The sequence below is a fragment of the Pecten maximus genome, chromosome 7, assembly GCF_902652985.1.
Source record: "Pecten maximus chromosome 7, xPecMax1.1, whole genome shotgun sequence".
Lineage (NCBI taxonomy): Eukaryota > Metazoa > Mollusca > Bivalvia > Pectinida > Pectinidae > Pecten > Pecten maximus.
In genome coordinates, this window is record NC_047021.1 from 29,127,344 (window position 1) to 29,142,883 (window position 15,540).

A 15,540-nucleotide genomic window follows, 5' to 3' on the forward strand; every position below is an offset into this window, starting at 1 on the left:
TTTTTTGAAAATTTTGGTTGCTCTGGTAATCGGTCACTATAAACAGGTTTTTCATCGCAAAATCTTGTCGGCACATCTCCTAAACTGCTGGGCCAATTTCAATGAAACTTCACTTAAATATAAAAAAGGACCATGTGTAAATGTGCATTCTATTTATTTATTTTTTTTTTTCTCTAAAATTTTGTCACCAATCGCTATAAACAGGTTTTTCGTACTAAAAATTTTGCCTGGACAGATTACAACGGAACATTAAAAAAAAATAGAAATAAATTCTGTTGCAATTATGACCCGATGAGGAATGTTTTTGGCTAATTTCACTGGACTAATAGAGGACTTGGAGGAAGAAAAACGGACAAAACTGCTTGAAAACTGAAGAAGAAAAAAATACTGTTCGAATTACAGAATGCTTAACAATCGTAGATTTGGTCTCTACATAGTTTGGCCTTACAGAGACAATGTCGATATGTAGGATGGAAACGCACAATTGCCAAGCCAAAGGATTTGATTGGTTGAAACCTTGTCCAAGTTTGATTGAATTTAATGAAAATAATTTCATATAGAGATTACTGCATTTATGTTGTGCAGGTCTTCCTTTGAGTCATCTTTCACTAACTGTTGAAATGTGTTAATTGCTTCAGTTTCATCAGGTATTAAATTATTGTTGATTTATACAAGGCAGGGTTAATTTCGAATCTAATGTTACATTTTCTTGTTTCATGTTTTGTTTCTTTGCTATTTGACAGGTGTATATTGTTTAGCCCTGCTGCACTCTGATAACATAGCGATTAGTAGGTGAGGAAATTCACTTTTCTTTAGTACGTAAGCGATGATATCATCACTCCCTGCTTATTTCACTTATATAGTATTTGAATTCTGTGACCTCTGTCCAGACTATCATTTACATCCAGATACTTGCAGTCTTTATCTGCAGTTTAGTAATGCTGAAATGTTTGAATTTCAATAAATTGCTTTAAAGTCCATCTTTCACAATGTTACTGTATCCCTGTGAATTGAAACTTTGTAAGGTTACTGATACTATCATCACAGGATTACATAGTTTAGGTTAAAGACCTGGCTTTCTGAATTTGCACTAAAATTCACTTTCGCAATTCTGTATGGACTTAAATATAATTGACAAAGTGAGGAAGCCGATACATATAATTAGATGTAATTCTTGTTATGTATTATTTATTAACTTGTAGGTGATGGGTCGAAGACGTGCAGCTGGTATCCGCCAGGCGGCTGTGATGCAGAAGCAGAGGATGAGGGAGAGGAGAGCTGCACGAGCAGAGTCACCCGATGCCTCGGCATCAGATGGTTTGGGAGAACCATCCCCAGTGTTGGCAACTGCGGGAAAATCTCCAAATGCCCTGAGGTTGGTAACTCCTCAGGGAAGTCTGTGCGTCCAAAAGGATGTCCCACCGAGGTCTGATTCGCCACCGTGCGAATGTACACCACCGCGTGTACCACCAGTAACTACCGATGGTAGGGATGGTGCAGGGCAGACGAACACCATTGGGTCAGTACCTACTGATTGCACATCACACGTGCCATCACAACAAACTTGTGATGCAGTGGTTGAAGATGTTGAAACAAAAGTTACAAGAAGTGTGAACGAAACAAAAAACGAACTAATGAACAAATCAAAGAACAAACAGAAATGCAACTCAAAAAATGAAACAAAAACCTTACCTCAGAGCAGAACAAAAGATAAGAAAATTCATAAAGAACAAGATAATACTCTGACTCAAATACCCAATGATCAAAAAGACAGACTTTTTGAAAGAATATCTCAAATAGAAAATGAAAGCAAGGTCAGAATAGATTCTGATAATAATCAAGCATACGCTGATACTATTGATGATAGTATAACAGATGTTATATTTGTACAACAGACTGAGCCTGAAATTTATCCATTTACACCACTGTGTTTGAAATCAAAGGAGACATTTGTAGAGCAGTTTGGATTTAAGAATATTATTTTGGATAGTAACACACAAATCACCAAAGAAAGTCGCATACTAGCCAGACCAAAGCAAACAAAAACTATATGTGGTGATGGAAATTGCTTTTTTAGAGCTGTGTCTCATGTTCTATGTGATAGTGAAGAAAATCACATGTTCTTTAGAAATGAAGTTGTGAATCATATGATTGATAATGATTTACATTTTAGAAGTCACTTAAGATCAGGTGAACGCTCTGTAAGTAATTATGTGGTTAAGAAACGTATGTTGCATAATGGTACATGGGCAACAGAGGTAGAAATACTAGCTGCAGCAGACTTTTTGAAAACGGATATCTATATCTATGATGATGCACAATCTACTTGGCTAAAATTTTCAGCAAAACAAGTCCGTCCATTTGTAGATGTTCATGATGAAAGTATATACCTAATTCACAAATATCAAGCTCATTATGATGTTGTTTTGGATGTTATGGAAAAGGATTGTTCTGTTGAAACATTTGCTGGAAACAAACAAAATATTTACTTTGCAGTTCAAAGTCTAGAAGAAAAACAGCAAAAAGAGCAAACTGAGCCAGTACCAATGGCAGTACAAGGCCACTTTGACCAAAGCGATCCAAGGTTTCTGGACAATGCTGGTAAGCAATGTGTCATGAATAGTTTGTCAGCTCTCATATACAGTTGCAACAAACATACAACAGCTTGGACACCATTTGATGTAGATCAAATCCTTACAAAAGGCAATGAAATGTATGAAATTTTGCAGCGTAGTAGTACCATTGAGCATGATCTGCTAGCAATTAATGAAATACCAAGATGTGTTGAGTACAATGATGAGCTATACCACTTCACATTTCAAGAATCACTTATGGGCACGCTTGACAGTACAGGACAAAATTTAGATGAATTTCAGTTTTATACACTGGATGAAGCTTTAACAATATCTTTGATGCAGGATGATAGCCAGGGTGCATTTGTGACATTTAGAGGAAATACATTTGTTGTCATCAAACAGGATAACCTTTACTGTATATGCGATTCTCACTCGAGAAATTTAACTGGCATAGTTGATCCAAATGGCTCTAGTACCGTTATACATTATCAAACTATTGAGAATGTGTTACATCATTGTCTTCAACTTGCAGAATCTTTGGCGTGCCAAATAGATGATGTTTTTGAAATAACTGCCGTCACAGTATCTAAAGCATCTTCCACCGAATCAGGAACTAGTCGTGCAAGTTCATTATCAAACAAAAACCAAAAGACTGAAAAAGATTCATTCAGGAGAAAGATCACACTAGAGTCATATTTCCAAGATCAGGAAAAGAGGAAAAAATGTTGGAGAATGAAAACAGACGATGGAAATAGCACAGACACTTTTTCTGTTTCTATCTGTTCAAGGAAAGAATATATGCGTAACTATATGAGAAGAATTAGACTGAGTTCGAAACAAGCAAGCTTTCAGAAAAAAGACAAGAAAAGGAAGAGAGATGAAAGGCAGCATAATCCAGAAAAACACCGTGCGATAGATAAACAAAGCAAGGCCAATACACGTGATAAAAATCCAGAGAAACACCGTGCCATAGATAAACAAAGTAAGGCCAATGCACGTGATAAAAATCCAGAAAAACAGAGACTAATAGATGTACAAAAGAAGGCTAATGCACGTGCAAAAAACCCAGAAAGGTACAAGGCCGTAGATCGACAAAGCAAGACTAATGCACGTGATAAAGATCCAGAAAACAGAGGCTTATAGATGTACAAAAGAAGGCTAATGCACGTGCAAAAAACCCAGAAAGGTACAAGGCCGTAGATCGACAAAGCAAGACTAATGCACGTGAAAAAAATCCAGAGAAACACTGTGCCATAGATAAACAAAGCAAGGCCAATGCACGTGATAAAAATCCAGAGAAACACCGTGCCTTAGATAAACAAAGCAAGGCCAATGCACGTGATAAAAATCCAGAGAAACACCGTGCCATAGATAAACAAAGCAAGGCCAATGCACGTGATAAAAATCGAAAAAAGTTCCAGGAACTTGACCTAAAGAGCAAACAACAAGCCAGAAAAGATCCTCTATATCTCGAGCAAGAGCAGCTGGTGAAAAAGAAAGCTAGACTTGATCCATTGTTTTTACATGCCGAAGCTAAAGCTGATGTTTCTAGGAAAAGGCAGTTACGCTTAAATAAAAACTTCCTTGAGAACGAAAGGTTAAAACAAGTAGAAAGAAGGAAGCGGAACACAACAGAACATAAAGCATTAGATAGAAAACGAAAGGCAGATAATCGAAACCACGATACATTTAGTGGTAATGAAAGACACCAATACAAAAAGAGGCGTTTTGGAAATGATATATCAGAATGCATAACTGTCTTCCAAAGAAAAATTCAGAGAGGGCCTGAATATGTGTGCACATGTTGTCAACAGACATGGTTTAGTGAAAGTGTAAAAGAAAGTTCCCCGATTCCTGTTTTTCCACAATACACAGATTTCTATACAGGATTCAAATCGGTAGATGGTAAGGAATGGATTTGTCATACATGTTATGCCTCATTGAAGAAATGCAAAGTCCCAAAACTGTCGGTCAAGAATGGAATGAAATGGCCAGAAAAACCACCAGAATTAGACTTGCATCCACTTGAAGAACGCCTCGTAGCATTGAGAATACCTTTTATGCAAATACGAGAATTACCACGAGGCGGACAATACTCTGTAAAAGGAAATGTAGTGAATGTCCCAATAGATATTCAGCCAACTATTAATGCATTACCAAGACAAATGGATGATCATTTCACAGTTGCTGTAAAACTGAAAAAAAGACTAACATATAAATCATGTGTTTTGTCAGAGAATGTTCGGCCTAACATGGTACTCTCTGCCCTTCATTGGTTGATGAAGAACAGTGATTTGTATAAGAATTCTTGTATTAAAATTGATGATGATTGGCTTCAGAAAACAGCTGAAAGTGCTGAAGAAATTGTTCAAGAATTCACAAAAGCACAAGATAATGAATCAAATGTGCTGAAAAACCAATCTAGTTCTATATCTACTGATCAGTTCAAAATCCGACACTTCAAAGAGAATAATTCAGATAATAAAAGCTATGATGACAGCAGCAATGCTTGCGAGAAAGATGATAATTTCATTGAAATGAATGAAGATGAATGTATTCAAGGCAATTCTGATACGCTCATTGATGAAGCCAACCTTGACACAAACAAAGAGCTAGTCTTTGCACCAGGTGAAGGTCAGCAACCAATTGGTCTCTATCATGACGAAGATGCTGAGGTCCTATCATTCCCATCAATATATTGTGCACAAAAAAGGTTGAAAAACAATGAGAGACAAACACCTGTTTCATACAGTGATTTAGCAAAATGGGAACTTCGAAGTGTTGATAGAAGAGCTGCAGCATCTGTTCCAAATATATTTTTCAAATTGAACAAAATACAAAGAAAACAGGTAGCAGACAAAGTAAATTTGGCAATCCGCAGAAAAAAGAGTGACGGAAACAAAATTACTGCGTCAGATGCACAAAATCCTGAAATAGCCGACAAGATAGTAAGCTTAAATGAAGGTTACTATATCTTCAGAACTCTCAGAAATTCTCCAGCATATCTTTCTTCAAGAAAAAAAGACGTCTTCGCAATGATAAGACAGATAGGATTACCAACATGGTTTATGTCATTGTCTTCTGCCGATACTCGATGGAATGAGTTGCTTAAAACCCTTGCTGTGTTGTCTGGCACACCTTGCTCTGACCAACAAATAAGAAATATGACTTGGTCTGAAAAAGTTAAACTTGTACAAAAAGATCCAGTGACATGCAGTCGATATTTTGACCATAGGGTTCAAGTATTTATGAATACTGTTTTGAAGAGTGAACATGCCCCAATTGGAAGTGTAACGGACACTTTTCAACGTATAGAATTTCAGAACAGAGGTTCTCCACATGTTCACATGATGATCTGGACTGAAAATGCACCCAAATACAACATTGATTCAGAAGAAGACATTATTCGATATGTTGATAAATATGTGACGTGTTCTCTTGATGTAGATGATGACATGCAGGAGTTTATCAAAATGCAAGTACACAAACATTCTAAAACTTGCAAGAAAGGTGGCAGATCTGTGTGTAGATTTGGATTTCCACTTCCCCCACTTCCAAACACCATGTTATTGGAACCACTTGAAACAGATGTTGATGAATACAGACAAAAATACTCAGAAATTCATGCTAGAATGAATGAATTCAAAGATGGGTGTGACATGTCTTATGAAGAGTTTCTAACAGAAGTTGTGCAAATTGAAGAGGCAGAGTACATTAAGTGTATAAGAAGTTCACTGAAAGGACCGAAGATATTTTTAAAAAGGAAACCTAAAGAAATGAGGGTAAATTACTACAATACCACAGTACTACAAGCATGGAAAGCAAATCTTGACTTGCAATTTGTTTTAGACCCATATGCCTGTGCAATGTACATTGTATCATACATAAGCAAATCACAAAGAGGTATGAGCACTATGTTAGAACAAGCTTCAAAAGAGGCAGCAGAAGGAAACATGGATCTTAAACGTCAAGTCAGACATATTGGAAACAAATTTCTCAATTTTGTAGAAATCAGTGCCCAAGAAGCGTCATATCTTGTACTACAAATGCCCTTGACCCGAGCTTCTCGTGAAGTCGTATTCATTAATACGTCATTACCTAAAGACAGAGTTTTCCTTCTGAAAAGCCAAGAACAACTGAAAGATCTTCCTAAAAACTCTACAGATGTTGAATCTGACAATATCATCAAGAGGTATGCAAAGAGACCAAAGAAGCTAGAGAACTATTGCCTTGCTGATTATGTTTCTGAGTTGGATGTGAAATACAAAAAACCAAAGCAGAGTTTAGAAAATGATCATAATGATGATGATGATACAGGACATCATTCAGGTGAAGATGACCACTCAGAATCTGAGAGTGATACAGAATTCAATAATGAAAACACAATTATGAAGTTGCGGGGTGGCATTACAATCAGGAAACGCAAGAACCCTAGAATCATTCGATATGTCAGGTATAGCAAAAGTACTAATGCTGAAAACCATTACAGAGAAAAACTATTACTGTTTGTACCATGGAGAAATGAAGAACAAGATCTATTAAGTGGCCATGAATCATATGAAGAACACTTCAACAGCAGACAACAACAGATATTGCCTATTATTGACAAATATGAACATCATGTTGAGGAACTAGACATGGCTAGACATCAGGCAGAGGAAGACATAGTCTCAGAGTTTGATACTGTTGCACCTAACACTGAACAAGTGCAAGCAGAAGATGCAGAACAGTCAGTTGATCGGTCTGAAGAGTTCATTCACTATGTACCACCAGAACCATCACACAGAACAGTAGACATTGGTCAAGACCTAAACCTACCAGAAAGTACAGTATCAGTTGAAACAAGATCAGTCCTTTTGCCAGATGATGAATATATGACATTGCTCCGTTCTTTGAACAAAAAGCAAAGGGAATTTTTCAACCATGTCGTGAAATGGATTTCTACAAAAAATGAACCTATCTATGCATTTCTTTCTGGTGGAGCTGGAGTTGGAAAATCAGTCGTTATCCGAGCATTATTCCAAGCATTGCAAAGACAGTTGAACTCAAAAGAAGGTCATGACCCAGACAGCATAAAGATTCTGCTCACAGCTTTTACAGGAAAAGCAGCATACAATATCAATGGTGTAACAATAGCATCAGCATTTCATAAGAAAATGTTTCAGACACAACAACACATGCACAGTGATGAGCTGAATACTTTCAGAACCACATACAAAGATCTCTCTGTCATCATTGTAGATGAAATTTCAATGGTTGGTAATAAGCTGTTTGCTTTCATGCATGAACGCTTAACAGAACTGACAGGCACAAAGCGAGACTTTGGTGGTATAAGTATCATAGCAGTTGGAGACTTATTTCAACTATCACCTGTTGCAGACTCGTGGATCTTTAATGATTTGAAGATAGGTTTAGCAAGGAACTTGTGGAAAGAACATTTTCAACTATTTGAACTTGAAGAAATCATGAGACAGAAAGATGATTTACAATTTGCTCAGATGTTAAACAGGTTGAGATTAAATGAACTCTTACCAGAGGACAGAGATCTTATTAAATCTCACACCATTACACCTGCATCACCTACTTATCCAAAAAATGCCTTGCACTTATTTACTGAAAATAAGCGAGTTGATTATTTCAACAGCGAGTTGATACAAGACCTAGTCACCACAAAGGTGAATGTGCCAGCTCATACAGATGTCATTGCCCCTTCAAGTATAAGCAAGCAATCAAAACTTCACTTGATAAAAGAAATGAATAAGCAAGAAAATCACAGCAAAACTGGAAATTTACCTAGCTTGCTTAAACTTGCAGAAGAAATGTTATATGATGTGACGGTGAATGTGGATGTAAAAGATGGATTAACAAATGGAGCTTCAGGCATTGTAAAACACATTGAATTCAAAGAAATGAACCATGAAAGACCTGGCATTATATGGATACTTTTCACTGATGAAAACATTGGATCTAAAAGGAGAACAAAATACAAACATCTATATCATAGAGGAATCAATAGGTTGTGGACACCAATGTTTGAAACGAAACGGACATTTTTAAACAATAGAAAAACTTATGAAAGAACACAGTTTCCTCTAGCCCCATCTGCTGCCAAAACTGTACATAAAGCACAAGGTACCACTGTTGATGAACTGGTAGTTGACTTGAGGTCCAATTACAAAGCTCCACATATCCACTATGTTGCATTGTCACGAGTTAGAACATTATCAAATCTATACATCCTTGATTTCAACGACAAGGCATTAACAGTTGACAAAAATGTACATGTGGAAATGGACAGACTCCGTAAAATACCTATGCATTTGTGCTATATTCCATTATACAACATTGACAATGCGCATGTGAAACTCTTATTCAACAATGCAAGGTCGTTGCACAAACACATAGATGATGTAAAACATGAACCAAACATTCAAAGTGCAGATATCATTGGAATTTGTGAATCACGACTTGTTGATACAGACAGACAGGAATGTTATGATTTACCCGGCTTTACTGCACACAGACTGGATGAAGATTATAATGGCAAAACAAGGCCAAACCATGGACTAGTTGTGTATGTAAAGCATGGAATTACTGTGGACAGAGTACACCCCCATAGATATGATGGAATTGAATCCATGACCATCCATGCAAAAGTCAAGGAAACAGATATTCAAGTTGTCTACCTTTATAAAACACCAAAACTTGGTATGCAGTTATTTTTGAAAGCTTTAACAGACCACATAAAACCATGCATTGATAGAAATAGATCACTTTTTATTCTTGGTGACTTTAACATCAATCTTCTGGACATATCGAATGCCTTTTTGCGATTTATGCGAAGCGAATTTTCATGCAAACAAGTAATTACAGAGCCAACAACATGTTATGGAACACTACTCGATCATATCTACACTACAGAGACTGGAGTACAGACAGGAGTTATTCCAACATATTGGTCTGATCATTCTCTTACTTTCTGCATGAAACAATTTTAGATTCATTTGTAACACAAAAACAATCAAAATGAAGATGCAATGTAAAGCCTGCAACATAGAATTACAATGTTTATCGGAGAAGGACCCTTTGTTAATAACCAAACAAAAATCCTGACAGATCAATTACTGAACTAGCAGAATTTAAGTTAAATACATATTAAACCAAACAAAAACCTAATACAGATCAATTACTGAACTAACAGAATTTAAGTTAAATACATATTAAACCAAACAAAAACCTAATACAGATCAATTACTGAACTAGCAGAATATAAGTTAAATACATATTAAAACAAAAAAAAACCTAATACAGATCAATTACTGAACTAGCAGAATTTAAGTTAAATACATATTAAACCAAACAAAAACCTAATACAGATCAATTACTGAACTAGCAAAATTTTACTTGAATACATAACATAGCGAAACAGACCTTATAACTATTGCAATATCAACCAAAGCAAACTCATATTTACAAAACAGTCTACTCATCAAAATCATGAAATAGTTTTGATATTGAAGAATGTCCTAAACTGAGACATGAGCATTTAAGAAACTTAAAACAAATTTACAGATAAACAACCATGCCCATGTGACATATTATTAACGTAGTGATTGTGTGCTTAAATATGGTATTTGTACCATATTTAATCACATACTAGAAACTACCCCCACTGGCTAAATAGCTATGGGGAGAGCACATTTTGTTTATATCGTTACATCAATGTATTTTTAGTTGTGTGCTTCCTGTATCTGATATTATCTGTAAATTAATTGATGTACAAAATCTGATGACCTTTCAAGCATTGTATAGATTTTGCCACTTGCTTTACTCAAACTTGACTCGTACTTTTTTTTCGGAAATCATTACGTTCCAATATGCAAGTAAAATGTTGGTGTTTTTGAAATCAATCAAATATTGAATTCTATGGAACTAGTATGAATTTGTGATCAGATACGAACATTCAACTTACTGTTCTTTCTTTAAGTTAGTCACTTGCTTATATCACACCAATGACTCTCATGTATTGTTAAATATTTGCCAGAAAATTTGTTAAAACTTGAAAACTTACTTCAAATGATTTTGATGTGTATGACCTGTCATGTATCGAATACTTAATTAGAGCGATTGCAAAAGATGCATGTTTACAACTTTGATTCAAGGACATACCTGAAAATTGTATCACTGGAAATATCAATTAACTGACATTTGATACAACAAAGTGCCGATGAATAATGAAACTGATCAACAAAGAACCACAACAAAGTGCTAATGAATATCAAGAAAATAAACAAAAACATCAAAACTACACAAGACATTTGGAAATACTGGGGTATTGGACAATCGTTTCCTCCATGTAACTACCACCAATGATCAGATCCTTTGTACTGGCCACAGACCTCAATCACTATCAGGTAATGCCAGTATGTTCTTTTGTTCACCAATTGTTGAATTTGTATTTCTATCATCAATCAATTATTGAAATTTTTGTATTATTACAAGTTTGCGTTGTAGTTATCTATTTACTGCTCAATACTGAACCAGTTCATATCAATTTCAGGAATAGAACAGACCAACCAATATGAAAACAAAACAAAACAGTAGTATGTAGACAGATTCCAAACACAGACAACAGTTTTCTAAGACGTAAGTTATTTTCCAAGCAATTATATTGCTTTCAGTAAACATGTATACATTGCAGACACATGCTAAATATGTGTTACAACCCTTTTAATTAAGTTTTTTATGTGTGAATCAAATTTATTTAAATGTTCCATTTGATATTTTTGCCAATTCAAACTTTTCTCTCATTACAGGTACATCCCTACACAATCTACATCAAATCATTCTTGGAGTTGATCAATATTATCCAGTTGTGTTCTGCAAGACCAAACAAGTCCTCGTGTCGGTTTCAATTCATCTCTAATTGAACAATGCAAACATTTCTATTCTACATGTAGATCACAAATTTAAGTTTAGATTTGTGCTACACCATGTTATGAACAACAGCTGCAATATTTCAATCACTGCTGTTGTATTTGAACAATAAGACCATGTGTTTTCATTATTTGGTCTCAATTTTAATTCAAGCTGGACTACAACAAAATGTTTCAGCTGTATGCTGTTATTCATACCATTCACTTAAATTGTGTGCTTTATATTGTGTAGGTGTATATAAAAACATTTCTTGAATATCTGTTTAACTCAGTTAGTCACTTAGAATATTTGCAAATAAGTCTCTGCCATTTGGAGAAAGACTTAAAACAAGAATGTGATAAAAGCACATGATTGATGTCTTCAGCAACTCATGATTCTCAGCAACTTAATGTTGATTTATTGTAACAGGTAAGTATCTGAAAGTGGGGTCACTGGCATGGCAGTAAATGCCTGTAAACCCTTTCTTTCCATGTCATGTTGCTCAAATAACTCAAGAACATGGAGTAATGTCATGATGACATATCAGGTGCGCATGGTCTAGTTCCATGGCATGCCTTCTATATTTTTTGGTGTGTCGTTAAAAACGACTTAACTGATTTATAAACTTAAACAACTTAAACTATATTGTCAATTTCATGCAAATTGACTCATATCTGCTCAGTGTGGCATTAGACAACATGATAATATTTATATTGTGTTTATATAGGAAAATGAGCCATACACTTTCCATGAAGTATGTACATCATACGTATAGTTCTGTACACCTATCATACAATCTTGTGCTAAATATGCCTATGAAACATCACATTATATCATTGTTCATTCACTAATTGCTAATTTTATTTATAATTTTATTACATTATTTAATGGTAAATAAATATTTATTGTGTATATAATAATATCATGGTTGTTTTTCCTATTAAACTCTTACCTTTGAAACCAATACAGACCATCATTTTCTTGACGAATGTTTGTAAAACACAGACAATACTAAAGATTGTCAGTGCTCTATTGGATTCATTCATTGAGGTAATCTTATCATTCTTCACAGAGGTCCATAATATCTCAAGCAAGTTTGAAATTCAAACAAAACACTTTAAGGTCAATAATATTCTGCAGAAATATATACCGGTATGTGAATCATTTTAATGTATTGGCAAGAGGTGCCATACAACACATAAATTGCTTCAATACCTGCAATCTTTAGTATTTTGTGTGTTTTACTTCAATACTTCCTGGGAGATAGCGATAACAAACTTCAATTGTCAAAATCCAAGATGGCTGCCTGTCGACCATGTTGTTTTCCAACTGATCCCGAAATAAAAATATGCATAACTAGACAGACAGCCATTATTGATACATTTTATATATAGGTTCCCCTTGTTTGAAAAGTACTGGAAGGATGTTTCTCATTTTACACAAATTAGTAAGACGAAGGGAAAAGTAGAAAAAAGTAGAGAAAAGATCAATCTGACATAGAACCTACAAAGATCATTCAATGGTGGGCGCCAAGATCCCTCTGGGATCTCTTGTATTATCATGACATACAATTCGTAAGTGTCATGGATATCCATGTAACATTTCCACGTTTTTATTTATTTTGTTCAAGAATATAACTTTGACCCTCTAATGACCTAAAGTGATTTTATCTGTTCAGGTCAAATGAGAAATGACATCTACCTGACCTTAGTCAGTGGAGAGTACGAACGAGGAAGGAAGAAGTCAGAGAAGAATGTAGAAATAGTGGTGACTGCCTTCAACTCGAATGGAGAAGAAATCAAAGTAAGTACAATATTAGGTCCACTCTGGTTCTGTTGATAATGTATTACATAGTCACAATTACATACCTAAAATCTTTTTTTACTTTCATGGTATTTATAGCTATGTGACTTTTATGCATATTAAACAAGGTAATATTTAAATGATTTTGCATATTCATGTTGACATTTATATAGTATGTATATATATATACATGTATTGATCGAGTATTCTTTTTTTTTTCCAGAACTGTATGAGCTTTGGATGCGGGGAGAAACCACAAACCAATTTTTACTCGACAACCTATTACCATGACAACAGTCCGCAATGGAATGAAACAGTGCGGGTAAGGACCTGGATTTAGTCGATTCGGTACAAGAGGAGATAATTATTTGACAATACATTGATTCGTAGATTAGAAGATTGGTATTGCTAGTACTGATCTGTATTTCCCATTTACAGTTGAAGTGCAATAAACCAGTTACTTCTATTGAAAAAGACTAGTATTAGTGATGCCTAGATTATTAGGAATATTTTGTATAAAAAGGGCCAATTTGTCCTCTGGTTTGGGAGTGGTGTGGCTGATATCAAAATAACTGTTTTAGTGAGGTTGAAATGTATTTGATTTATAAACTTTGAACCAGAAAAATCTCTCCGGAGAAGTTGAAATATATTTGACTTATAAACTTTGGAACAGAAATTTCAGAAGGAAGGCTGTTAAAATGCTCAGTTACTGGCCGCTAAATTTAATGGCCCGTGAACAGCCTGGCTCATTTTGAGGCTGGATGTTCTTCTAGTAGTTGGTGACCACCTCACTGAACAATATACTGGAGGCTCATTGTATTCAATCAAGAGCAATTTATTAGGGTAAGGTGTCTTGCCCAAGGACACAACCAGGGAAGCACAGACCAAGGTGTTTCTCAGCTTCCCGAGAAACACAATCTGACAGATAGGGAGAGAGACGAACCACATACACAGAGGTTATGTGGCCGACATTCTAGCTGACTGAGCTATCACTGGCTCCCTCACCTGAGGTTATGTGGCCGACGTTCTAGCCGACTGAGCTATCACTGGCCCCCTCACCTGAGGTTATGTGGCCGATGTTCTAGCTGACTGAGCTATCACTTGCCCCCTCACCTGAGGTTATGTGGCCGACGTTCTAGCTGACTGAGCTATCACTGGCCCCCTCACCTGAGGTTATGTGGCCGACATTCTAACTGACTGAGCTATCACTGGCCCCCTCACCTGAGGTTATGTTGCTGACGTTCTAGCTGACTGAGCTATCACTTGCCCCCTCACCTGAGGTTATGTTGCTGACGTTCTAGCCGACTGAGCTATCACTGGCCCCCTCACCTGAGGTTATGTGGCCGACATTCTAACTGACTGAGCTATCACTTGCCCCCTCACCTGAGGTTATGTTGCTGACGTTCTAGCTGACTGAGCTATCACTGGCCCCCTCACCTGAGGTTATGTTGCTGACGTTCTAGCTGACTGAGCTATCACTTGCCCCCTCACCTGAGGTTATGTTGCCGACGTTCTAGCTGACTGACCTAACGCTGGCCCCTCACCTGAGGTTATGTGGTCGACATTCTAGCTGACTGAGCTATCTTTGGCCCCCTCACCTGAGGTTATGTTGCCGACGTTCTAGCTGACTGAGTTAACAATGTTGTAGAGAATCTATATAAAAGTTTCAGTTGTTTGATGGCCATATTTGTTTCTGTTTTAGTTATCAGTGCCAATGGAAATGCTGCCAAAGTCTCAAATTAGATTTGATGTTTATCACTGTTCAAGTAAGTACTATGTCTTTGGTCTGAACTTATGGCTAACTTCTACTGTATTTAACTATGAACAAGGTTCACATAGTTTTTAAAGTACATTTAGTGTCCATGTGTTAAACAATTAGTGTCCACGTGTTAAACAATTAGTGTCCACGTGTTAAACAATTACCGTAAATAGTTAAAACTGGTCGAAATTAAAAAAAAAAAAATCATATTCACAGAAGAGCTTCAACACATTTGTTTTCTTTTATTTCAGCTAGAGGAAGAGAAAACAAAAAGTTAGTGGGATTTGCCTTCCTGTGTGTAACTAATAATGAGGACGTTGTGATACAAGATGGGTCCCATGATCTCTGTATATACCAGGTATCAGTTTATTTGTTCTTTATTCTCCTATATATCATAGCTACTAGGTTATGTATGTCATAATTGCATGCATGCTTTTAAATTTTTTGTTGTAAATTGAAAAGAAAAACAATGGCAGGGACACATTT

General features: G+C 36.0%; 1 protein-coding gene across 8 annotated transcripts in view; it reads left to right on the plus strand.

The window, feature by feature from the left end:
• The window catches only part of LOC117330492 (dedicator of cytokinesis protein 3-like), a 181,857-nt gene that overhangs the window by 65,184 nt on the left and 101,133 nt on the right, over positions 1–15,540 (plus strand). For all 8 annotated transcript variants that reach the window (XM_033888798.1, XM_033888802.1, XM_033888799.1 and 5 more), the window contains 4 exons: positions 13,171–13,295; positions 13,519–13,617; positions 14,998–15,061; positions 15,306–15,412. In XM_033888798.1, the coding sequence (XP_033744689.1) occupies positions 13,171–13,295; positions 13,519–13,617; positions 14,998–15,061; positions 15,306–15,412 (395 nt within the window). The remainder of the gene's footprint in view (positions 1–13,170; positions 13,296–13,518; positions 13,618–14,997; positions 15,062–15,305; positions 15,413–15,540) is intronic.